The sequence below is a fragment of the Haemaphysalis longicornis genome, unplaced genomic scaffold, assembly GCF_048455015.1.
Source record: "Haemaphysalis longicornis isolate Haplotype H1 unplaced genomic scaffold, Haemaphysalis longicornis Haplotype H1 scaffold_9, whole genome shotgun sequence".
Classification (NCBI taxonomy): domain Eukaryota; kingdom Metazoa; phylum Arthropoda; class Arachnida; order Ixodida; family Ixodidae; genus Haemaphysalis; species Haemaphysalis longicornis.
The window spans coordinates 48832052-48858844 of record NW_027526460.1 but is presented as its reverse complement, the minus strand read 5'-3'; the positions used below and the strand labels follow the sequence as shown (position 1 = coordinate 48858844).

General features: G+C 51.1%; 1 protein-coding gene across 4 annotated transcripts in view; it reads right to left on the bottom strand.

The window, feature by feature from the left end:
- The window catches only part of LOC144152773 (tetraspanin-33-like), a 149145-nt gene that overhangs the window by 3336 nt on the left and 119016 nt on the right, over positions 1-26793 (bottom strand). For 3 of the 4 annotated variants that reach the window (XM_077684212.1, XM_077684213.1, XM_077684215.1), the window contains one exon: positions 7802-8132. In XM_077684212.1, coding sequence (XP_077540338.1) covers positions 7802-8078 — 277 coding nt within the window. In that variant the 5' untranslated portion in view covers positions 8079-8132. Of the gene's footprint in view, positions 1-7801; positions 8176-26793 lie in introns of all 4 variants that reach the window. The other variant, XM_077684214.1, reaches the window with a different exon arrangement.

Sequence of the window (26793 nt, the reverse complement as noted above, 5' to 3'; positions counted from 1 at the left end):
CGCAAGCAGAGAGCAACCGTCAACCGAAAGGCCGCCGGAGAGCGGCACACCGGTTATATGCGCAGCGCGCCCGAAGGAGAGGAGACCGCGTAGAGAGAGAGTGCCGCGGCCATGACGCAACACAATCCAACACAATCCACTTTAATCCAATCCAATCAAAATTCAATCCAAGCCAAGTCAAGCCAATCCAAGCCAAGCCAATCCAATCCAATCCCAATCCAATCGAATCCAATCCAATGCCCCTCCGAAAGAGTGTTCGCTATCGGAGAGGAGAGGGGGAGAGTGGCTGCGGACAACAACAACGGACGAACGCAGGAAGGACAGGGCCGCCGACAAGAGATGCTCTCAGCGTCGCATTTAATAAAGTCAGTTTGAATCGCCCTCGACTAGTCCGGGATGACTACCGCGCCGTAACTTCCACATTCACTGATACCTCGGCAAGGACAGCGTACTTGCAGGTTTTTGAACGTCCTACGGCTTTCTGAACGAGAAAAAACACACCCCGGCAAAACCTTTTAAAACTACTAAAACTGAGGACATGCTTCATACATTCACCATTGTTGAGAAAAAAAAATTGGCCGCGTATCTGCTCATCATTTCGTTGCAAATGTCGACAAAAGACGATAGTCTTTATCGACATTTGCCAAGTCAATGCCTCCCTTCTCTTTCCCGCTCACCTCGTAATGCTGTTCCTCTTGCGTCGCGCTCCTCCTCCCGAGGTAAACACGCTAAAGGTTTGCTCAAGTCAATTTAAATTCACCGCGTTCCACTACTCCAGGCCAAGTGCTTCGATGCCAGCGCTGCCGTACGCCGGAGACGCGCGTGAACCGGGGCGTCCTACTTCAACGTTTATAGAACCGCGTTGCCCTAATCCACGTGCGTTCTAAGCAGAACGTGGAACCTATCTAGTGAAACCTTTCGTAACTCTTGCCGCTTGAATTCTTAAAAATACCGCCAGGAGCTACAGCGGCGCAGGCGACAGCAGGCGACAGTATGAATTTTTTTCTGCAGTGGATGTATTATTTTATTTCGCAAAAATCAAGCATCTATGATTTTTTTTATAAAGGGATAATGTAAATATACCTTGTGTATTAATTTTCTGTCTTATATTTGCGTAGTGTCTTGTGCTTGTTGAACAATGTTGACAAGTATGAACATATAAACCGGACTTAGACGCATAGATTTCGCTGTGAGTACATAAGACGATTGCGCAGACATCGTTCCACTTTGGCCGGCTGGCTTAATCGAGTCACAGACAGCCAGAGACACATACAGACATAACAAAATTTCTTGGTTTAAGTAGCCTAAGAAAGACTATCGTCTTTAAAAAGGAAACATCAGGCATGTTTGATGTCAGTCCCGTACTTCCGTTTTGCCTCGAAAGACGTGAAGACTGCACAGATAGATATCTTATGTACCCTTCGAAAAGCAAGACCGAATCAAATCGCACCATGCAAAAAATAATTCACTCTCACCCAGAAGATTCCACTCCCCTCATGAAGTCCCTTCTCGAGAGAGAGAGAGAGAGAGAGAGAGAGAGAGAGAGAGAGAGAGAGAGAGAGAGAGAGAGAGAGAGAGAGAGAGAGAGAGAGAGAGAGAAAAAAAACTTTATTTAAGATACGTAGTTAGCAGGGGGAGGTGACCGGTAGTTGCAGCTTGCCGGTGACCAATGCAGTTCGGTCCGTCAGACTTTTCTGCATCTGCGGGTCGTAGCTACCCAGCGCCGCCTCCCTTTGCTCGGTGGTACGGATGGGTGGGAAAGGATCTTCGTTACACGCCCACATGGAATGAATGATGGTGTCTTTCAAGCCACCTGCGGGGCAGTTGGAGGAATGATACAGGGTGGGGTGAATAAGGGGCAGTTTGGCGCGACAGGGCAACGTGTTTGTTTGGATGATGCGCCATAAGCGTTCTTCAGAGTGAGAGAAAGTAGGATGAGCCGGCGGGAATATGCGGCGGGCGAGGCGGTAATGCTCGCTTATTTCCCGATAGCTAAGCAAGCTGTCTCGCGCTGACCGGGCTCCTGTAAGGGTACGAGGCTTGGGCCTGCTCGGACAGTGAGTGCTCGAGCTGCTTTGTTGGCTGCCTCGTTGCCCCCCAGCCCTGTATGAGCAGGAGTCCAGATCAGCTCCACGGCGCCTGTAAGGGGATTATGAACAAGAATTTGGAGCGCCTGAGGAGAGATGGTACCTCTGTCAAAGTTTTGAATGGCCGTTTTTGAATCACAGATGATGATTGTGGGTGTTGGCCGTTGCGTTAGTGCTATGACGATTAATTGCCGCTTCCTACGCCGTTTCCGGATGACGGGTGCGTATTGTGAGGGAGCTGAGGGGTGAGGAGTTAGGGCTGAATATTGCCGCCAAAGCGTACGCGTCGTGATGCCTGTAGTCTGCCGCGCCTACGTAAAGCGTGCTTGGCTAAATTAGGTATTTCTCAGTCAAGGCCCGTGCTTGCTGTTTCCTGCGTGTTTTGTTGGACATTGCGTGCGGTGTTGCTTGGGAGAGGGCGGATGCAGAGGTGCGCGTGAATGTTTGGGGGAATGGGGGAATGGGAACTTTGGGATCATTATTAGCACAGCTCGGAGATTTAATCTGTGCATGATCTGCGGACCAGTGGGTGTTGTCGATAGGCGTTTAAGTTGATTGAGTTTATGGGCCTCGACTATTTCTTCTGCAGTGTTGTATATGCCCAGCTGTTCCAATCTGGCAGTGGGAGTGCTGTGGGGTAACTGCAATGCGGTCTTGTGTATCCGGCGAATGAGAATTAATTTTTGCCAACTCTGAGATGGATTGAAGTATGGCAGGGAATTTGGAGGTCGGGTGTACTTCCGGAAGAACGGAAGACGGCAGAGGTTCGACTTATTCCAAAGCATGGAAGACCACCGAGCACGGAAGACGTAAGCCCTATGTTACTGACATATTGTTTGAGAAAGCTTCCAGAGCACGTCATCCACAAAAAGCTACAGCACTGCCTCAAACAGAACATGTTGCCACATACCATGGTGGATTTCGCAATCACCTCTCCACGCGGGACGTCCGTCTTCAACTGAAGGAAGAGGTTTCGCTTAAAGCCTCGCGGGATAACCCTAAAGCCATCTTGGTCCTGAATTTACCGTATTTACCCGATTCTAACGCGCACTTTTTTTCCGGAAAAATAGGCCGAAAAATCGCATGCGCGTCAGAATCGGATACGCAACCGAAACTGCCGAAACAGCGGAAATTTCGGTCCACCCATCGCCATCGCCATCTCAAGATGGCGCCACTACTTTTAGAAACGATTTTTCCATGGAGGAAAGAAAAGGACGCAGGAATCCTAGGCATTTCTATCAGCGTTCACACGAATCGTCAAATCGTTTCACTTGCACGCTTGATAACAGCAATGGCAGCAGCGGCTCCCACGCGTTCAAAACTAGCGGTCGGCTGAAGTGTGCACCTCTGGAGAAGCTCTCGGGATGGGCGTGCGAGGCGTGGGCCACGATCCCATCGACCATGGTTGAACGTTCGTTGAGAAGTGTGGCATCGCGAACGCACTTGACGGCACCGAGGACGAGATGTTGTGGTCAGCGGAGAGCGACGAGGAGTGAGATGAGTCGTGAAATAAATCGCCCGTTTCTCTCGCATTCGTTTGTCTGGGTGACAAAGTCCCGTGCACGTTACAATCGGAGGTGCAAGTTTTTTCGTTTTTTTTTTGCCAGGAAAGTCGGGTGCGCGTTAGAATCGGGGACGCGTTAGAATCGGGTAAATACGGTAAAAGGGGCTCTTGACAATGTCAGCCACACCGTTAAAAAGAAGGTCCCCTTCACCCCGAGTAGTCCGAGTGGCGCTGGCTACCCCCCAAGCGCAGAAAACAAAAATACCTGAACATAAATACCCCATAAAGTGGAGGGGAAAATAGCCCCGCCGGTATCGTAGTGGCCATCGCACCAGACCGGTATTCTGGAAGTTGTGGGTTCGGATCGCGGGCATTTTTCTACACTTGCTTTCTTTCTTTCCAAAATTCTTTATCTGTTGCAATGACCTACTGTGACAAAAGTGTGGCGCCCCCCATCCCTGATATTCATTGGCCGCTAAGTTCAGTGGCCCCACCAGGCTCGGTTGGCAACCTTGTGTGTGGCCGGGCAATAAACACCGCCGAGCACGGCTGCTCGGGGGTCAGTCACCGTCACCACCAGCACGCTGCATGTCGTCTCTCGGCTGGAGGGTACCCCTACCCTCCCAGGTTCACGAACGCGGGTCTAAATCGTGACACTGGCGACGAGGGAAGAAGCCCGCGGAGCGGCCGAAGCCACCGTGAACGCCGCCACCGAGAACGCCGAGACACCGCCCCCTCAAGCCAGCCGCCATTACGCCATGCCGCTGTACGGGAGGCTCGAGCCGTTCGAGGGTGAAGGGTCCGCCTGGCCGGTCTACGAGGAACAAGTCGGCGTGTTTTTCCGGGCGAACGACACACCCGAGGCAAAACAGCGCGACATCTTCCTGGCCAGCTGCGGGACCCGCGTCTTCGCTCTCCTACTCGACCTGCTCAAGCCGGCCACGCCGCACGAGAAGTCGCTGGGTGAGCTGCTCGCGACGCTACGCTCGCACTACAGCCCGGTTCCGTCGGCGTTAATGGAGCGTTTTCGCTTCAATAACCGGAGCCGCCGAGACGGAGAGACGCTCGGGCAGTTCGTCGCAGCGCTGCGAGGGTTGGTTCGGGGAGCAGCTCGACTCGCTGCTCCGGGACCGTTTCGTCTGCGGCATCAACGACCCCGCCATGCAGACGCGACTCCTGGAGCTTCCCGACCCCTCGTTGGACGACACCGTGAAGGCAGCGCTGGCGATGGAGGCTGCGGCCAAGGACGCGGGCGAGATAGCGCGTGCGGCCGGCTCACCGTCGGCGGAGGCGGCGGTGAACAAGATGGCGGCACGGCATGGCAGTTGCGTTCGCTGCGGTGGTGACCACCCCCCCTCCCAGTGCCAGTTCGCGCAAGCGGAGTGCTTTGCGTGCGGAAGAACTGGGCACATTGCTCGGGCGTGCCAAGGGGGGATGATGGCGGACGGACGGAAGCAGCAGCCGGCGCCGAGCACAGGTTCCGCGCCAGCCCACGGCCGAGGGAGTCGGCGCAAGGGTAGGCGGCGGGGGCGTGCGGCAGCAGCTTCGGGTGCAGCGGCTAGGCTTCACGCCGTGGCCGAAGACCCGCAGATTTTCGACATGTGGCACGCGGCCACAGTGCAGCCGCCGGTGCCACCATACTGGCTGACTGTCGAAGTCTGCGGGCGCCCCATCTCCATGGAGCTGGACACAGGGGCCAGTGTGTCTGTCATGGCCGGGAAAGTATTCAGACGCACCTTCCCTGGCGTGGCCGTCGAGGCGTCGGCCGTCATGCTGCGCAGCTACTCCGGGCAGCTCGCCCAAGTCGAGGGTCAAGCCCAGGTCAGCGTCCGCCTTGGCGACAGGGAGGCCACCCTTCCCCTGTACCTGACCAAGGGGCCGTCACCGACGCTGCTGGGCCGGAACTGGATCCTGGCGTTGGGCGTGAGGCTGCCGGAGTACCAGGAAGCAGTGCATGCAGTGGCAGATGGCCCGAGCCACCAAGTCGGAGGCCCTGTTCCAGCCCGAGGTGGGGACATTCACCGGCACGGCGGCAAGCATTGAGGTGCCAGAGGGAGCACTGCCCCGTCCAGCCCGACTGCATGGACGGTGTCATCGAGCAGCTGCTGCACCGGCGAGAGGCCGGCACCAACGGCGGCGGGGTGCTGGGCACCAACAGCCGCCTGCTGCACCTGGTGGTGCTGGGTGCCAGGGCCAGCGCCCAGCACGTGGCGCAGGCTATGCGGCAGGTGCTCCCGCAGGGTTTCCGGCTCGACGACAAGGTCCAGTACGCGCTGGACTTCAGGATCATCGACGGCGACGTGGGCCTGCCGCACAACTCGTTCCGCACGGAGCCCCTGCCCCAGGGCTGCCTGTGCGTGTACGCCAGCCAGCTGGGGCTGGAGTACATCCGCGAGAGCCTCGAGAAGACCCTGCTGGCCAACCTGGAGCAGGAGGACCGGCTGCCCTTCCACGGCCTGCCCCTGGTCATGGTGTTAGCGGGCCAGGGGGACTTCCTGCGCGAGGAGGGCATCAACCGGGCCAAGAGCCTGCAGTGCCCCTTCGTGGACGACGGCGGCGGTCTGGACCCCGTGCGGCTGGAGCAGGCGCTGTGCGCGCTGGTGAAGAGCACCGAGCGGCGGGGCGGGCCGGCTTCACATCTACCAGGCGCTGCCCGCGGTCGCTGGGCCCCGGCCGGACCTGCGGCTGATGCGGTGCATGCTGTGCGGGGACCCGTACGCGCCCGAGCAGGTGCTGGCGCAGCCGGGCTGCCTGGCCACGGGCCCGCTGCACTGCCTCAGCCCGGACTCCTTCAAGGGGAGCCAGCTTCACCGACCGCTGCCAGCATAGCACCAGGGGCTGGTGCTACTCGCGCCACTGTGGCGCCACGCGCAAGTCCTGCGACACCGGGAAGGCTGACAGCTGGTGCGAGTGTGACACAGGCAGCACCCAATGCTGCCACACGGCCTCGACACCTGTGCTCCGGTGGAGTGAGAGACTGCGGAGACCTCCGGACCGGTACTCGCCGGGGGGACAGGTGTTTTGTGTTTGTGTAGGACAAGCAAACTTGGGGGTGAGGGGTGTGACAAGAGTGTGGCGCCCCCCATCCCTGATATTCATTGGCCGCTAAGTTCAGTGGCAACCTTGTGTGTGGCCGGGCAATAAACTTGTATGTGTGGCCGGGCAAAGCTCTTGTAAATATAAACCCCCGCTTTAAAGTCGAGAGAGAAGCCGCTGTGGGGATAGCGTAATGGCGAACGCACCGCACCGGTTATGCGGAGATGTGGGTTCGAGTCCCGCTCCCGGAAAACGGCGGATTTTTTCTCGACTTATATTTTCGCTTATTTATCAATGAATCAAAGAAACGTGACAAGCACACGTCATTCGGCCCTATTATATATTTCGAAAAAAGCCGAATAGCACTGGCAATGACGACTGCAACCTTGATATGTATCTTTACCGAGTCCCTCGTCCCGTATCTCTCTGTTCTGCTACATGCATTACGAGGCACTGGCTCCAGCAGTTCGGATATGCCAATTGCTAACCCCGACCTCCGACCACGTTCTACGTGGCGGCCGCTGGGAAAAGAAGACGTTCTACGTCTCCCGCGGTAGTCGAGGGGCGGCGCTAGTTGACCGGCCTCAGAGCTCTTGTAAATATAAACCCCCGCTTTAAAGTCGAGAGAGAAGCCGCTGTGGGGATAGCGTAATGGCGAACGCACCGCACCGGTTATGCGGAGATGTGGGTTCGAGTCCCGCTCCCGGAAAACGGCGGATTTTTTCTCGACTTATATTTTCGCTTATTTATCAATGAATCAAAGAATTAAACGTGACAAGCACACGTCATTCGGCCCTATTATATATTTCGAAAAAAGCCGAATAGCACTGGCAATGACGACTGCAACCTTGATATGTATCTTTACCGAGTCCCTCGTCCCGTATCTCTCTGTTCTGCTATATATATATATATATATATATATATATATATATATATATATATATATATATATATATATATATATATATATATATATATATATATCCATACATGCATACATATATTCGCCCGTAATTTTCCGCCCGAACAACAGGAGATCAATCAATTGAGCTGAGGCCCAGTCCGGTTCGCCAGGCGTAAGGCGCTCTCGCGAGTCACGAGCACACGTTTCCAGGCTCTACGGAGGAGCAGCGTCCGGCGGTCGCTCGGAGTCACCGCTCGTTGGAACGCTCACCCGGCACGGTGATGACGAGGGCGGCGAAGGCGACGTTGACGATGATGAGCCCGGTCAGGGTGTACGAGTAGAGCTGCAGGAGGAAGCGGTTCTCGCGTAGCGCCCCGACGCATCCGCAGAAGGACACCCCGAAGAGGGCGCCTCCGCCCATCAAGAGGACCACGTCCAGCCGCGTGAGGATCATCGTGAGTACGCCGACGTTCGCCAGCACCACCTCCGTCTGCCCCTCGTCGCTGTGGAAGGTGTGCAGGTAGATCACCAGGGCGCACACGAGCATCCCGAGGCCCACGAACCACAGCGCCAGGTTGAGCACCAGCAGGGGGAAGCGCACCTGCGGGGGCGGGGGGGCACCAACCCTCGTTTCTACGCGCACCCTGCGAAGTCACGGTGCAATCATGGCGAGGACCCTCTTTTTCAGATCCCATATGTTCCTCGATCTAGTGGATGGGTTCGTTACACAAGGCCGTGACAGCACGTCGTGTTTCCAGTCGAAACACATTTAAGACTACAGCCTGATGAGAACAACACCAATACTGCTTAGTATTGAAGCGGCCGGTGTTTTATACCTAAGCACATGATGCTGAAATAGCCCATGTCCCGCGTGAATGATGCCTCAGTGAGGCCTGCGCCTAGCGGGGGAGAGCGCATGGCTTTACAGTGGAGAAGAGGCCGCGTGGTGCCACCGCCCGTAGTGCGTGTGGCGCGCGCACCGGGTTGAGACATATCCCTCGTCCTCCCCCTCTCACCGTGCACGCCTCCACAGTCCGCTCATGATGTCAAGGGAGAAGCCAGCGGCCTGACATCGTGGCGCACTTGTTATATATGCGCGGCCTCCGTGATCAGTACTGTCGCCGTTGCTGATCGCGGAGGCCGTGGTAGGCGTACGTGCATTGTATAATTATTCCTTTCAGCCCTGATTTTTTTTATTTCAAGCAAAACAGCGTTTTATTTGTGTTTTCCTAAATTTTAGTGTCCCGTAAACCCACAAATGAAAGTTTGAGCTGTAACTAAAAGTAATAACAGATTTATTATTGAGGCAACTAATTAACATTAAAAAGTTTATGTAGACCAATGACATCACTTTTGCACATTTTTCTAACTAAACGTTATGACTACATGAACCTACAAACAAAGAATTAGCTTCGTAGTGCACGTATGTAGAGATTTACAAACTTGGGAATAAAACTGAGACCGCCATTTTTTTCAGGCTCAGTGTCGTAATTTCGACCTTACGGGAGCTTTTTTCTTTTTTGTAGCGAGTAGCTCCAATAAAATATAAAAAAAACGGTGATATCTATCACACTAGGCATCATTGAATGACAATTACCCCCAAAACTAGCACTTTTGGTTTCGTTCTCTATGCGCTAGAGCACCTTTTATGTGGTGGCGTGAATTGACACCACCAGGGCCGAAAGGGTTAAGCTATCTTGCTCGGGTGGCTTTGGGAGCGTTAGTCATTGTGTCGGCGCAGCCGTCAAGGGGCGTACCAGAGCAGTGCACCATGCCGTTTTAAATTTTTAAGTGTGCATCACTTTAAGGGGGTCCCGTCTCTTCGCCGTAGCTCGTCCGGGGTCACGGTATTTAGCCACCGCAGTCACGTGGCGTCACGCACCCTAGCAGAGGCGTTGTGCTGCGGAGCACTAAGACGCGGGTTCGATTCCAGGCCGCAGCGGCCGCTTTTCTGATGGAAGCGAAAAGCGAAAACGCCTTTGTGTGCGAGGTTTTGGCGCACGTGTTAAATCTCCAAGTGGTCAAAATTAATCCTGAGCCCTGCACTACGGCGCGCCTCATCGCCTGCGTTGCGTCGGCGCGTTAAACCCTACAATCAACGAAATCAATCAAAGTGAGAACGAGGTGCGCCCCAGGAAGCATCCTTTGTTCTTCTCATTTCTCGCCAATTTCTCGCCACGTTGTAAAATTAAGCCCACGTGGTGCTGGCGTGGCAAGAGAGACATGCACTATGAGCAACTGCGTCACAGAATCGATGATAGACAGAAAGAACAGATGTGGTACTACCAGCGCTGTTGCACAATAAAATTATTGATTAATCGATTTATCGATTGTAGGGTTTAACGCACCGACGCAGCGCGGGCGATGAGGCGCGCCGTAGTGAAGGGCTCCGGATTAATTTCGACCACCTGGTGATCTTTAACGTGCGCCGAAATCTCGAGCCCACGGGCGTTTTTGCTTTTCGCCTCCATCAGAAAAGCGGCAACCGCGGCCGGGAATCGAACACGCGACCTCGTGCTCAGAAGCAAAACGCCCTAACCACTGAGCCACCGCGACGGGTACGCAATAAAATGTACTGTTGGGCTAGTTGGTGAATATCGGTTAAAAAAAATGTGCAGAAATTCAGAGAATTATCTACGAATGCGTAGCATTCTTATGCCGCCTCTCTTGAGTGAGTTTTCTCCATCCGGTTTTTAGTTTTTTTCTAAATCCTGTCTGACCAATTATCTCCAATTACGCTATTATAAAGATTGCAGGTGAAACTTTTGCGAAATCAGCATTATTGTGGAAATGTCAAGCGGTATACGTTTGGAATTTTCCGTAACTATATTAGATTTTTCTTATTTTTCTAGTTTTTCAAAATTTAATTCGGCCAATTATGTTCATTTACGCTATTATAACGATTACAGGTGGAACTTTCGCGAAATCTGCATTATTCTGGAAATGCCATGCACTATACGTTTGGCATTTTCCGTCATTTTTAAATATTTTTCTTAATTTTTAGTTTTTCAAAATTTATTTCGCCATATTATCTCCATTTACGTTATTACGACAATTGCATTTAGAACGTTCGCGAAATCTGCATTATTGTGGATATGCAGGGTGTTACACGGTTCCCCATTTTCCGTAATTATTTTATACTCTCCTGGTTTTCTTAGTTTTTCAAAATTTCGTTCGACCAATTATGCCCATTTATACCATTATAACGGTTGCAGGTGGAACTTTCGTGAAATCTGCATTATTGTGGAAATGCAGGGCGTTACACGGTTCGCTATTTTCCGTAACTATTGTATATTTTTCTTATTTTCTCAGTTTTTCAAGATTTCGTGCTACCGTTTATCTCCATTTACGCCATTATAGCGATTACAGGTGGAACTTCCCCGATATCTGCATTTTTGCGGGAATGCAGGGCGTTACACGGTCCTGGCTGTGGGAGTACTCGGCAAAGATTGCTACGCATTAAAAAAGCGTCAAAAACAGGACCCAAATAGGAAAAAGAACGACACAGATGCGCTCCGTGTCGTCCTTCTTCCTATTTGCGTCCTTTTTTTAGCGCCCTTTCCTTTGCAGCCGCCGTTAGCCCCTTGTGCCAGTTTTCCAACTCTCCCAGCGTTCAACTTGCAGAAGGAGGACTGGCCCAAAGGCGATGCGAGACTGGCACAGAGGGGGATGCGTTCTCTTCCTACCAGGGCACGGATATCGGGTGCCGGTCATAACGTGCCATGAAAACTCCGCAGACGGCGGCATCAGCGCCCCTTCGTTTAAATAGGTCCCGAAGTTTGTACAGGAGAGTTAGTTTCTGGGCTAGTTGGTGCATACTAAGTATAGAAGAAACCAGCTGAACACTGAAAACAACGGACTAAGTGTTAACAAAGACCAGCAGTGACCAGCAGTGACTTCTTTGTTAACACTTAGTGCTTTGTTTTCAATGTTCAGCTGGTTTCTTCTACGATCCCTTCCCTGTCATCACACCAGCGCTGGGATGCTTAAGCCTGGATCTCCAGAAGTCACTCACGGGTCGGGCAGCTACAGTCGCCTAAGTACTGCGGTCTTCGGCCACCAAGCTACGCTAACTTTTGGTTAAAATAAAGTTTTATCTCTCTCTCTCTCTCTAAACACTTAGTCTCTGAGTGACATCACGCCAAGTTTGCTGTTTAGGGCGACTGCCGTTAATCCTTACTGATCGGAAGAAACACGGTAGCACAAAACCAGCCCACGGCTACGACTCACAAATGGATTCACGTCGAGAAGGATCAAGTCGTCCTCATTTTCCGCCTGTTGTGCCCGCGCACGCTCTCTTGCCTGGCGGCGAAGACGCGCTTCTATTCGCTTCCGCTTTTTCTTCTCCTTCTTCTTCTCCTCTCTCTTCTTCTTCTCTTCCCTCCTCTTCTCTCGCTCCTCCTCCTTCTCTTCCCTCTTCCGTTCTTCTCTCTCCTTCTTTGGCTCCTCCTTTCTGTGGCGCCTGCGTTCCTTCAGCGCCTCCTCATCTTCCTGGTCGTCCTCGGAGTCTTCTCTCTGCGGCTTGCGAGGAGGGGGGGTCTTGTCGGGCGAACCATCTTTAGGAGGCGAGTCGGGTGGCTGGATCGGGTTCATGTGGCCTGCTTTCCCGATGGGGTGCTACCTGTGAGCAGGGGAGGACTTGTCGGGCGAACCACCGGCAGGAGGCGAGTCGGACTACTGGATCGAGTTCATGTTGTCTGTATTCCTGGTGCCGTGCTTCCTTCCCCGGTTGCTTGCGGTTCACCGTAGGGCGCGTTTGGCTGCCTGTCTCCCTCTTCTTCGTTCTTGTGTGCTGAGTGCGAGGGTATACGTGGTATCTTTCCGATGATGACTACTCTGACGACGACGATGACGGTGGCGGTCATGTGTTTATTTATTTTGAAATGCTTCCAGTCCCATGAAAGATCGTAGCAGGTTGGCAAAAAAGTACAAAGAAGCATGACAAAGCTTTACGGAATACTAAGGGTACTCCGAAAAGTACAGCAGTAGAGAGTTGGGAGAGAGACAAAAGAGTGCACGAACAGAGCAGTTTCAGTAACGATCTCATGCATATTGCAACGCGGACGTAAGAAAATTGCGTTCGATGTCCACTGAATCAAATTCACACAGCTTTCCTGGTTGAAAAGGTTTAACAACTGTTTGATTCTTTCAAAGCAACTAAGAAAATGTAAAAAAAAACATCTAACTGTACAAAACTGATATCTAGAAATTGCAAAGAGTGTTGTAAAGAAACCGAAAAAAGATAATGACCGTAGTTTGTTCTAATACTGCGCTAGATGCTAAGTAGTGTAAATAAAATTAACTTTAGTGTATTTCTATCTTGACAATTTCTAGAACTGTGTGTGTGTGTGAGAGAGAGAGAGAACGGTGTTTAATGAGACTGACGAGGATGTTTAAAATAACGGGTTCATTTATCAGCCTATCGAGGATAGCACTATTTTCTTTTTCACCTTTAATGACTCCGCATAGTAGTCGATTTGACCCTTTTAGGCAGATTTTCAAGGTCCCCACTCTACATTTATAAGGTGCGTTCATTAGCCTGCAGGTGAGCGACGTGACATACACAGCACGATATATTTTATCAAAAAACGCAAGGCTTCTAAGCTTAGCTTCGATAGAAGTTAGGCGTTGTTTTTTCGCTGTTCTTAACACCTTGAACAATTAGCTCAAGGTGTTTTCGAACGATCAGACGAGTCAGGGCCGGGATTTGTCTCTATAGCGCCTCAAATAACAACAGAGAGAGAGAGAGAGAAAGAGATAACTGAATTGTTTGCCCAGGATGGTGTCAGGAGTAGGGTAGGCGCAGAGTCTCTTCCCTCGCCCTTCAGCCATCGGCCAGGAGCCCCTGCTCCTTGACGGCGGCTGCCTCGGCCATCCGGACAGCCAAAGACTAAGATTCAGCGCCAGAGCTGAGCAGTACCATCTCACACTGCTCCGGTGTAATTATCATTCTTCTTTCCTTATCTGGGGTGATGATAGCAGGGCAGGACCAGAGAAAATGCTTCAGATCAACCCTTTTTGTGCAGTTTAACGACTGTAGTCTTTCTTGAGCTACTTAAGCCCAGAAATTTTGGTCTCTCTGTCTGTCTGTGACTCGATTCAGCCATCCGGCCAGAGTGAAACGAAGTCTGCGCAATAGTCTTCTGTACTCACAGCGAAATCTACACGTCTAAGTCCAGTTTATATGTTCATGCCTGTCAACATTGTTGAACAAGAACAAGACATTGCGCAAATGCAAGGCAGAAAATCAGTACCTGAGTGATATCTTCAGTGTTCCTTTATAAAACAATTCATAGATGCTTGATTTTTTTAAAGATCAAATACTATATCTACTACAGAAAAAAAAAAACACTGTCGCCTGCATTCGCCCTCACCACTATAGCTTCTGGCGGAATTTTAAGAATTCAGGGTGCAACAGTTACGAAATGTTCCACTAGAAGGGTTCCACGTTCTGCTTGGAACGCACGTGGATTAGGGCAATGTGGTTCTATAAACGTTGAAGTAGGGCGCCTCGATTCACGCGCGTCTCAGCCGTACGGGAGCGCTGGCATCGCGGCACCCGGCCTGGAGCAGTGGAACTCGGTAAATTTAAATTGACTTGAACAAACATTTAGCGTGTTTACCTTGGGAGGAGGAGCGTGACGCAAGAGGAACAGCATTAGAGGTGAGCAGGAAAGAGAAGGGAGGCATTTACTTGGCAAATGTCGACAAAGACTACAGTCTTTTGTCGATATTTGCGACGAAAAAAGCAGGTACGCGGCCACTTTTTTAGATATGTCGCTGCGTAGGTTTGGATGATAGTGACTGTATAGTGCCGGTTACATCCCTGTCTGTGTAGTCTCCACGCAAGTAACCAGAATTTTAGTTATTAAAGGCAGGTCGCAAAATAAGTAACACAGATGCTGTGGGCATTGCAGCACCACCAGGCACACATTATTGGAAAAGATACACATGCCATAGAGTTCCTTCACCTGCATGAAAAGCAAACAGAATTTGATTCCGCATTCGAGCGATGTTGCCGCGCCCATGAGCCAGGCGATGTTCACTGCCCGGTTTTTCTATTCCGCCAAGAACACTCCGCCACCAGGGTAGCGTATGTCAGCGCCAGCAATTGCTCGGCATTTCCTGGTGACAGAATTGCCAAGTCTGGCGACTTGTCGCCAAGCTCGTGACTTTTAGAGGCTAGTGGCGACTGAAATTTTAGTGTGACGACTTGGCGATTTTCTGGCTCTATTGAGCGCTTGGGATCACTTACATGTTCCCAGGCTCTTCCGGTACTTTACATTCGAGAAAAGGGGCCTCATTGGGTCGTTCAGTGCGCTTCAGTAGTCAAGCTGAAACTGGAATCCAGTCAGAAGAAGAAAACGGAATGATATGGCAAAGTTGAGGATATGGCCTAAGGAGTAAGTGTCACTCAAAGCACAATAACGTATACCACTATTTACCGGCACAATGCAAAACATGTTGTGTAGATTTTTTTATATCTGTCACCTACCTGAAGAATCACGTCGTAGACTTTAAGCAATGTCGTCAATTCAAGGTGTGATGTTTAAACAGTTCACGGGGGCTTGAGATTCCATGCAGAGGGGTGGGAAGCGTGTGCGACGGTTAATTAGGCGTGAGTATAGAGTGGTAATGTAAGCTAAGAAGCAGTGAAACAGGTGAAAACGGTGTGCAGCAAACACACGTTCTATGATGATTCATATTCTTCGAATACTTTACGTAAACGCACATTTTAGCTTCCTTGGCAGACATAATGAACTGTTCTTCTTCCGGCCCGTGGCAAATATAATATTCGTGATCCAGTTTTGCTGCTTCTCGAAATTTATGTGTTTTTTCTACGCACGCCATCAAAAAGAAATTACTATCATCGCTTTGCTGAAAATGGCGATTTTTTTGGCTCCTTTTTCAATGTTGAGATCAAGGTGGCGACTTTCCAGGCTATTTTCGTCAATTTTCTCACTACTTGTTCTTCTGGGGGCGTGGCAGCCTCGCCTGTTGAATTGCAAGTTCTGGATCCGCGATGTGCGAGGTTTCCGCGCGGTATTTCCTTCATGCTCGAAGACCCCAGATGTCTTAGAACGTGCAGAAGAGATTACGTCTTCTGCGGTGAGGCGAGGAATGACCATAGCCTTCGGAGGTTTTTGTAGCGTGAGCTACACTGGCGGATGTTGAGCAGTTCCGCGTGGCTCCTGGAGAGCCGTGCTGCGCATGCGCGAGGAGCAGTGACGCCCCACGGCACACAGCTGGCGCGCCGGAGCCGCCGCCGCCGCCGTGACTGGATTAGATTGGATTAAAATGGATTGGACTGGATTAAATTGTATTGTATTGTATTGGATTTGAAATCGTTTTAGCATTAGTAAGCGTGATAATGAGCTAATCTTAGACAACCAGTAAACCTAAGAATAACCAGCTGAACCTCAGCTCACGCTACATATATCCTTGCATAGCCGAGCTAAGCCACTGCTAATTTTATTTGGGTTTTATTGAGCGCCCTTGAGAACGCGTGGCTCCGCTGCTGCCTCTGGAAGCTCTCTTCTCAGAAACTTCTTTCCAGCACAAAGCCTATCTTTCACGAGACTGACAGAGGCGCTGGCTGCGCGGGGTTTCTGCACTGTGCTGCCACACCCCTGAATGAATATCACTCCCACCCCGTACTTTCCACAGGAAAGGCGATTTATCACATCCTCCCATCAGCAGATTCGGCATTTCAATACAATATGCATTGGAATCTTGTATTGCATTAATTGGAATTGGAAGCTTTTTCGGTACGAGGTACTAACACGATTTGGCGCCATCTCGCGACACGCAAGCGAACCCCTCTATTCTTGCCGTCTTGTTGCGCAATCCCGCGCAAGCCACGCGGCCCCCCGAGCGCTTCCGCGTACCGAGTCGGGATCGCGGGCAGCCACAATTCACACAACCTCATCACTTACCATGCATGTTGACACCCTGGCCCGTTACACCAGTCATCTACATTGTCTTTTATGTCGTTTCACATATATTTTTAGCTAAATGTTTTGTGTTTTCTATCACTTTGGTATGATAAAATAACTTTTCATTGGCGCTATTTGCCCTTAGCCGGCCTTGCGCCATAAAACTCCCAACCATCATCATCATCACAAATATGAACACCACAGCTTCAGATTGTGGAGAAACGCTCCTAGACGGATTTTTTAGGGTGCACCTTACATATTCCAGACATGTTTAACTGCAAGTGGTGGTCATCTATTACAAGTGCAATACATATGATGCTTTCCACTTGGGTCTTCAAATGCGCAGTCAGATGTGCAAATAGAAAGTTACTCACATGCACGAACATGAATGTCTTGCACAAGAAACCACGTCGAAAGGAACAATGCATAGGCGTTTAATGAATGCTGATTGAATATTACAGTATGGGTGAAAAAAGAATGTCCAGAATGCATATCCGTAACTTAGTAGACTCCTTTGTTTGAACTCTGCACGAGTTTTGTCTGAACGACGTTGGTGTCGGACAGACGAACGCGTTTCTTTTGCCAATACTTAGTTGGTAATGTTGAAGAGCCGTTCCACCAAAGATATTCAGCGTTCTACCATGTTGTACTTGAGGATAAGTTGGTTCAGTTTCTCAGGCTCAGTAGACTGCCTGCGCATGCGCTCATAGGAGTGTGCTAGCATACAACCCGCACTCTCAACGGAAAGTGGTTGTTTTGTGGATATTTTGTTTGACGACCACTGAAACACTCTGTGGTGCCGTGCGCATAACTTCGACTGTTGTGGTTTTCTCCTTAAATTCTCGACCCGCCGCGGTGGCTCAGAGGCTAAGGCGTTGCGCTGCTGAGCACGAGGTCGCGGGTTCGATTCCATGCCGCGGTGGCCGCTTTTCTGATGGAGGCGAAAAGCAAAAACGCCCGTGTGTACGAGATTTCGGCGCACGTTAAAGATCCCCAGGTGGTCAAAATTATTCCGGAGCCCTCCACTACGGCGCGCCTCATCGCCTGCGTTGCGTCGGCGCGTTAAGCCCTACAATCAATCAATCCTTAAATTCTCGCAATCGCGAGCATCGGAGCCAGTGCGTCAACAACACAGCTTCAGAGTGTTACTTTGCCTGGTTTGGACTTCAAGGTCGCATTTTTGCCGCAGGCTTGACTGCTGTAACTTTGTGCTACAGTTTTTAAGTTTGGCCTCTGGCTTCTCGTTGTCGGAACGGAGGAACTCGGCTGACGGCAGCAGCCGCCAGGTTAGGGTTACCAGCTATTCAATGAAGGAAGTCGGGACGAAGGAAGGGAGGGGGGTAGTGTACCCTAACATAGGGGGGCAACGAAATCGGTTTTCTTTATGGCGGTGTTTTCCAGACGAATTCGTTGTTTCATTATTGTTGAGGCCTCTTGAAATGGTATTTCGTCTGGCTACATGCTGTTCGCAAGAGTTGCTCTTGCTGGAGAATGTACTCGTAAATGTTGTCGCCCTTCACCTGGAAGCTCAGCTTTACCTGAAGCTCTGCCTGGACAAATTCGCGCTAACTTCGTGTTCCGAAGCCTGCAGGGCCTTGTTGAGCGTGCGTTGGAGCGCAAAAAATCCTAACTGGGCGGTCCGGAATAAATCCGGGACATATAGCTGTCCTGACAGCGACAGCGCGGGACTCGGGACGTTGTATGAAAAGTCTGGACAGTCCCGCAAATTCCGGTACGGTTAAACGTAACCCTACTTGAGTATACGCTACTCGGCTCGGCATCGGTACCCGGCTTAAGCACTGGTCGGAACCGGTCCATAACGATACACCACAGACGTCGCACTGCTATGGTGCGAAGAAAAGGTGGCACAATAATGTCCAGCCAAATTTGAAAACCAATTGTCAATCAAGCCTGGCAGTGCATGGGCACATCACGAAACTACTGGTCCGCTCGGTGCGCGAGAAAGCTTACGGCGGCGCGTTCGAGCGCCATGTACGTGCCTTGGGGCGATAGAACGTCGAAGGTCAGATTCGGCTTGCAACTCTCAGAGATGGTTGCTGTTGCGCATGAGATCAGATAGATCTCGCCTCGCTTTGGGCGGCAGCGGCAATATTTCAAGAATCTGGGGCTCAGAACTTGACGCCTTGTTTTTACACGCCGTGAGCGAAACCCCGGCGACCCAGATGTCCATTGACAGACAGCAGAGAAGTCTCGTACGGCCCTTTCGGCTGGCACGGCTGCCTGTACTGTAGATAGCACGTGTGCGATGAACACGTTACAGTCACGTCTTCTCCTGCTCGGCTTTCGCGCTCCACTCTTACGCACAAAAGAAAAGGTCGTGGCTGAAGACGAATCAAAGGGGCGCCGAAGCACCTGTATCATGTGCATCTGCAGCCGACGTAGCCACAAAACCCGGTGCAGCCTGCTCGACAGGCTGCGGCCCGCTGCATGGTTATTCTTCTGTGTTTGACCTTCGCGGAAGCACGTTCTGCGAAAGGGAGGGCAATTGGGGCAGTTTTTTAGCTAGATAAAGACATTAGCAGCCTGTGGCTTTTAAAGCAAAGATTTCTAACTCTACCAGCCAACGGTTCTATCAGCCAACTCCCAACGCGGGGGAAGCGCCTGCGGGGGTGAGGAAGGGGGCCGAGGGTTTCACTCACGGAGAACACTTTAGATGGCACGGAGAATTTACCCAGCGTTCCCCGCGCGGAAGTGCGAGCTCGCCGGCGGCGGCATCGGCGGTACGGGTTTGTCGTCTGCTTTAGGGACGTTGGTTTTGGGACGGTTTTCGCACGGCTTCGCGTCCATTGCGCGCTGCCTGCGCACGGCTTGATTAACTTGTTTGACAGCACCTCCAGGGTAACCCGCACCCTTCGGAATTAAGTGGTCGTGCGGCAAACATACGTTAAGGATTGGTTTGCAGGGTGGGAAAACAAAATGTACAAACCACATACAGACATCTGGCCGCTAGAGAAACGCTACCTTTTGCGCATTCTTTGCCATGAATGGGACTCCGTTTTCTAAATTGGTGATTACCAATTCGGTTTTGTTTTAAGAGGTATTACAAAAGGCGAAAGTACAACTGGTTCTGATAAATAGCGATTATAAAAGTTGCCTCAGCTTTCGCGCAATTCTCAAACTTACTAAACTAACTAGTTTAAATCGGTGTAAATGCTAATTACTAAGCTAAGGTCACGGAGCAAGAATTATTCAGGAGGCGCAACAGGGCTTGCTCCGGCGCCGCGATAAAGCCACTGCGCTAGGCACGGCACCGACGCGCCCTCTGTCGCGAGGCGCCAAAGGGAAAATCCGCGCAGCGCGCTTTCCGAAGAGCTTCGCCGGTTCAAGGTCAGTCGGCGCATAGGCGGCTGCCGCAATGCGCAGACGCCCGCCAGAGGCGAGAGCGGCGAGAGTGAACATCTCGTGGCGAGGAGGCGGTGTCGGCAGTCGTCGTCTGCTCCGGGATTCCTTCTAGTACTTCGTTTCGAGCGCGGTACGGCATGTACATAGGGCAGTCTTTGTTAATACTGCTGCTAAAATGTCCAGAACTTGTAATTATTTATTTTACAGAAAGAAATGTGGCAATCTTTACAATATATTCTGTGACACTACAATTTTTGTTCGTCGCGTCCATAGAAGAGCGTGCAAAATATGGCAACGCGGTTGACGCGCCATCTGTTGCGCTGCTCCGCAAGCTGCATTTGCTCTTCGCCGCACAGTGACATTAACGCACCGCCTGCCCGCGCTGTCCCAGCGCCGCAGTTTCTCCTCCTGAAATACTTCTTTCTCCGTGGCTAAGGTAACGGCTGTCAGAATATCTGGTTTCACTCTTTGTAGGGCCACGTGTATGAATTCAAGTGACATCAAATGGACAATTGTTCTGTGTGTCGTTTAAAGCTTTGCTTTCTAACCACCCTCACAGCATGGATTGGAGCCAATTTTTTTTTTGTTCTAGCTTCAGCACCGTAAAGCCTTGGAATCAAAAACAGCCAAATCCCAGCGATGGAACGTTTCCAGAAAGAACGCCGTTCCCTCTGCCGTTCCTTCGTAAACGTAACGCGTCACCGTTGCAGTTCCACTCACTCTTAAGGGAACGGTGGCGTTTCTCCATTCCTCACAAAAGGAAGTAGTTCCAGGAACGCCGTTTCGTACAACACTGCCATGCAGGCAGATTATTTCCGCGGACGAGCGTGTAACGGCGTTTCCGTCTGCAGAGACGCTCCGTGTTTTTAAGCGTTATTCATACCTTATATGCCTCCACTACGTGCGCCTTTCAAGCAGGCCACCCCTGTCGGTGACTCACGCTTGCAGCCGACAATTTAAACGTGTCGCTACAGGTCTGGATCTCTGGCGCCTCGCTATCGGCGTGATTCAAACCGCCGTTGGCAGACGAGGCAGGCTTCAACTTACCCGAAGGACGCGGTAGCTGTTGCGGAGACCTCCTCTCTCCCCTCTCTCGGACTCAGCGTGCGCCGTGACTACCGACTGCTCACGAACTCTAGAAAGAGTGTTGTGGGTATCTGTGCCATTCGTGTCGGGTGCACAATCTAGAGGGAATGCTTGTTTTGACCGTTGGCGCTTTGGGCATAAATAAGACCCCTCCAAGCGCTGTAGTTCATTCCTGTTTGAGCAGTGAATCAACGCTGTTCAATGCTGTCACTCTGCTCGAGTCCTCTACTGTAACCTCGCCCGTCGGGGCCCTGCTCTTGTCTGGCTTCGGCCATCTCTCGCCATGAAGTAAACAAGTTACGTTTGCCTTCGGCTTCTGGTCTTCGAGGCAGCAACATTCGCTGGCCGCCCGCTTCACCACGCTACCACACGTATGTCGGAGGCGACGGAGCTCGGCTCGGGTACGCCTTCCTGCATGCAACAGCCGGGAATACTGATTGGCTACAACATTTAAAGGGGCCCACCAACAGCAGCGCCGTACTGTTCAGTGCTTTGTGCGTCATAGAGGCTGCGTCAGAGAATTCTGCCGCACGTCAAAGCACGGCAGCATGGCGACGAGGAATGGTAGGTAAACAAGGAAAGAAAAAAAGGATCTTTTTTTCGTGTTTGTGCGGCCCATGCTTTTCGCAGAGGTGTAATATTTGGTATACATTGTCGTGAAGGGGTACTTCAGCGATTGCGTGATTGAAATGGCGACCTTGGAAAGCCTATTTAGGGCCTCTTTAAGAGCTATTTCGGGGACACGTAAACCATTCATAGGAATGCATGCAAGCTCGCGACTATTATAAACGTATAATCGAAGGCATGCACTCTAAGAAAAAAATTCACAGCATATCCACGGGGTGAATGATGATGAGTGGGCGAAGCTCCTAAGGGGAAATCATCGGTGAAACCGTGACTCTTCAGTGAAAGTTCGCCCACTACATCTGTGTCCGAACGTAACGTCTAGAAAGTATCGCTTAAACCGCGCGTCGGCACCTTGGGGCTGAGCTCGCCTGATGCGTTTTGCAGACGCCTCACGAGCTCTCACTGCATCGGGGTCTGCCTGCCGATACGCGCGCTTTCTCGCCGCTTCCCATTCTCTGACGTTTTGGAGATCCTCTTCGCGCCGTAGCCGTGCCGCTTCGCGTACGGCAGGGTCCTCGCGCCGTTGCCGTGACGCTTGGGCCTCTCGTTCTCGAACGCTGGGATCTTGGCGGCGTCGTCGCGCAGCCAGACGACACGCTTCGGCCTCCCGCTCTCGTACGGCAGGATCTTGGCGGCGGTGTCGCGCAGCTTCACGGAGCGCTTCTGCCTCGCGGGCTCGCACATCTGCAGCCTTATCCATCGGGCGACTCCGAGCGCGCGCCAACAGCGAACGGATTTTATTACAACGCTCCCCACCATCTAGTAAACAATCCAAGAACTAAACTAGAGGTAGCCACGCCATCTAGTAAACAATCCAAGCGCATCTTTTCATCATATAGAGCTTCGCCCCTAAAAGGGTAGAAAAAAGGAGGATATCGAGGGTTTTCTCCCCCGGACCAACGAGATTCTCCCTTTAGCTAATTACACGTGGCGCCCTCTGTACGGCCTCTACGAAACACCGAAACGGGGGAGGAAATATTCTGCCCTGTCGTCTGCTATGGCGCCGACGCCGAAAACGAAACCGTTCATCGTTGCACTGTGGCTTTCGCCGATCGGGCGCATACGACGACTATGAGCAACACCTCCCCTGTGGTGTGCTGCTTGCTTGTTTTCTCGCTGTCTTTCTTTTTTATTATTACCATGTGCCCGCCACGCTAACGCACGACTCGGCAGCCGTGTGTTTGAAGCACATTCTGTGCTCACCGCTGCATGCTTGCTGTGTGCGACTCACCTGCGCCCTGTTCAACGTTACCACTGCATTTGTGGACGTTATATACTGACGCCCAAGGGTAAAAGAGGTCAGCGGTGAGAGCAAACTGCCCCTTTTTTCGTCAACGAGCACGGACCGCAGCATATTGAAGCATCAGTTACCAACAACAAGTAGCCCCAATTCAGCAACATCTTGCCTGAATGGTTGCCATACCAGCGATGCGCTCTACGGTAGCGAAGGCAAGGCACTAAGTACCATTACCCAAACATACCTGCCACACCGTTTCGTGAAACGTTTTTTCTTCTTTGAGCTATTTTACTGTTTCTTACAAAACCTCAAATTAATAAAAGTTTGCAATTGCACGGGTTACATTTGATGAAATAACAAAGCCCACCTAAGGCTTACGCACTGCCGTGGGGTATCGAAACAAGCAACGATCTCACTGTTCCTAACTGCATTGTCGGCGATCAGGGTTATAAATACTTTGTCGCCGTTTCAATGTTTAGTTGTGGCTTGTGATCATTAACTCTATGCTTGTGATCATGCGGACATGTGTAAAGTGTACTATATGTTGTGGTGTATTAAGCTTGCGATGTTGTGTGTTGCGTATATTGTGTGTTGGCAGTGCCTTTAATGAAGTGTATGTCGCTGTGTTGTGCTATGTTTCTTCCCAATATGTGCCCGCCCACATGCGGCCTCTGTGATGTTGGCTATAATAATATACCGTAATTACCCGTTTCTAACGCGCCCCCGATTCTAGCGCGCACCCGATTTTCCAGGCAAACAACCGAAAAAACTTGCACCTCCGTTTGTAACGCGCAAGGAACTTTGTGAGCAAGAAAAACCAATGCGAGAGAAACGGGCGATTTATTCCCCGAAGTAATCTCACTCATCTCACTCCTCGTACTCTCCGAGAGCTCCTTGTCGCCTTCAGCTGACCGCAACATCTCGTCATTGGTGCCGTCAAGCGCGTTCGCGATGCCACACTTCTAAACGAACGTTCAACCATGTTCGATGCGATCGTGGCCCACGCCTCGCATGCCCATCCCGCGAGCTTCTCCAGAGGCATATGTGCCCGCCACAACCGCTCGTTGTGAACGCGTGGGAGCCGCTCGTAAGCCGCGAAAGCGGCGCACCTTCGTTGCCGCTGCTGCCATGGCTGTTATCAAGCACGCAAGTGGAATAATTTGACGATTTGTGTGAACGGCGACAGAAAAGCCTAGGCGCCTACATCCGAAAAATTGCTGCTAAAAGCTTTGGCGCCATCTTGAGATGGCGATGGGTGGAACGAAATTTCAGCTATTTCGGCAGTTTCGGTTTCGTATCCGATTGTAACGCGAATGCGATTTTTCGGCCTATTTTTGCGGAAAAAAGGTGCGCGTTAGAATCGGGTAAGTACGGTATGTTATCCATAAAGGAAACCAAGGAAACGCCTTGATGGAAGTGCCCACTGATGTTGATGCTTAGTAGCTGCCCCTCCCCACCCCTACTTTTTTTTTTTTTTTTTTGCGTCATCTATCGGTCATTTTAAAACGTTGCTTCGAGCACGCCAGGGGGCGAGCATTGTCATCTCCTCGCTCGGACGGTTGCGATGGTTGCGACAGCGACGCATACGTTTTTCGTGTTGCCTGCATTGCCTTTGCGCTGAGATTGCAGGCGATCCGCGTTTTGATGCATCGGTTGTAGCAAGGGAAGGCGACTAACAACAACTGGTTGTTCTCAAACGGCCGCATTGGATGCTTGTGATCTCGTGTGCAGTGAACGGCGGGGTTACGAGCCTTTCGGAAATAAAGGCGGCATTTTGAAAGCAATCGGCGGCGCGTTCGCTCTGAACGCGTAGGCGGGGCGCGCAGCGAGACGAATGCAAGTCGCGCATATACGCTTGGCGACATCGCTTGCTAACCGCAGTTCTGGTGCTCGGTAGGTAATTTCTTTGTTATTTTAGCGCATTTTAAGCGCACACAACCACGGGAACCTACGTATTTGTACTTCCTCGATCCTCAAACCGATCAGCTCGCTAGGCCTTTCTCGCATGACAAGCCTTGCTTGGGTGACGCTGCCAGGAACACTCCTGCCAGAACACTCCTGACGCTGCCAGGAACACTCCTCCATTAGCTCACGAAAGGGGGAAATGTTCCTCCACTCCTAGGGGTAGAAACGCGCTCCTCCCTCTTAAAGGGAGAATCTTTCTACCTTTTAAGGAGAAATATATGATACATTCCTGTTCCACCCTTCAGGGAGAAACAACCACACCCTTTTTTCTTAGAGTGTGTGCAAGTCTTACTTTACAATGGTCAGAAGACTTGCAATGCCGATTCAATTTCTGAACAAAATAATCCGAATACGCACATTAGCTCGAATCAGTGATTTGTCACCCTATTAAACTTCAAAATGTCCAAACGATCAACCAACTTTGAATAGTTGGTTGAGGCATACGCTGGCAACAAAGGGGGAAAAATTTATGCACATTGCCTGTCACGGCCTCACAACGTACGCAGTCATGTTGATTGGCCAATGACGATAACAGCAGCCGCCAAAAGCTCACGTCCGTGCAAATCGCCAATTTCATTTTGGCTGCATCATCATCATCATCAACAACAATAACAACAACAACGTTATTGTGGAAGAGAGGAGAGGGATAGAGGAGGGGTGCAACTATGGCTGCGACGTCGAGATACCCAATGACAATCTCAGCTGCCGTGAGAAGCTCACGGCCAATAGGTGACCGGTAAAAAGCGCAAAGGCTCATGGGTACATTGCTTTCTCCCGCGGAGTGCCGCCACTTCCGGTTCGAGAGCTGTCCTGGCCTCCCGTACGCCGTCGGCTTTCACGCGCGTGTGTGCATGTTGTTTATGTTTCCACCGGGGAAAAAAACGCTCATGCATAGGGAATTCCATAAATAACAGCGATTGACCCTACTATGAGTTTATCTGACAGGTAAGCACCCCGTGACAAATAAACAACACGCCCACACGCGCCTGAAAGCCGCCGGCATACGAGAGAGCAGGAGAGATCTCGAACCGAAAGTTGTGAGAGCAGACGACGCACCCGTGAGCCTTTGCGCTTTTTACCGGACACCTATTGACACCTTCCAGTTTGGCTACCATACCAACCTCCGATTGCGACATACCCACCCAGAGCAATCAGCCAGTGACGCTGACAGCAGCCGCGGCGCAGTGGCTTGCGGTGAACCCACCAATTCCCATTGGCAGCGACATCAATACACCCACACGCATAGAGTTTCACTATGCCCACACGCACACGTGCTTTGACAACTCAACAGTGTGTGATGCTCACGTATGCTCACACCATTAGAGAAAGTTCAGGCATCCCCCAATCTTTTTAAAGTGAAGCCTTGGTGGCGTTCGATGGCGTACGATGCCGCACCAAAACGCCCTGCGGGACAGTCAACTTTCTCTGGTGATGATGATTGTGAGTGAAGTGAAAGGCGGTTGTAACGCGAAGCTTTTTCTGTTCGAAAGCCAATGTATTCAGCGACCAAAATCAGAGTCCAAAAATCCCAATCGTTACGCCCAAAGCGCACAGCAGGAAAGCAAACTTACATGGTTGGTTTCCACAAAGGCACATCAACGCAGGTGCACAGTCAACACTTTATCCCTGGCCAATCCCCCCGAGTGGTAACGTTCCAAACGCTTCAAGGGCATCATCATCATCACAACCACAACCATCTTCATCATCATCATCACCGCCCCATCTTCTTTATCATTATCATTATCATCAAAGCCCAAACTCGGACGACAACGGACGAATTCATCGCGAGACTGGACTTTGATTAGAATCGGTTTGTCGCGGATGACAGCTTCGCCTTTCACCCATTTTTGCTATTAGACGAAAGGGATTTGAATTTTTTTGTTGCAAAGAAAAAGTCATTTAGCGAAGTGTATAATCTCGCGAATAAATTCGCATTACCTTACCAGTGCACCGCAGAGCTATTCATGCACCCTTCATGTTCTTTTTTTATATATATTACTGCTGTGATCTGTGCGCTAAGAAAATGGACGAGCGCATAAAGACGTACT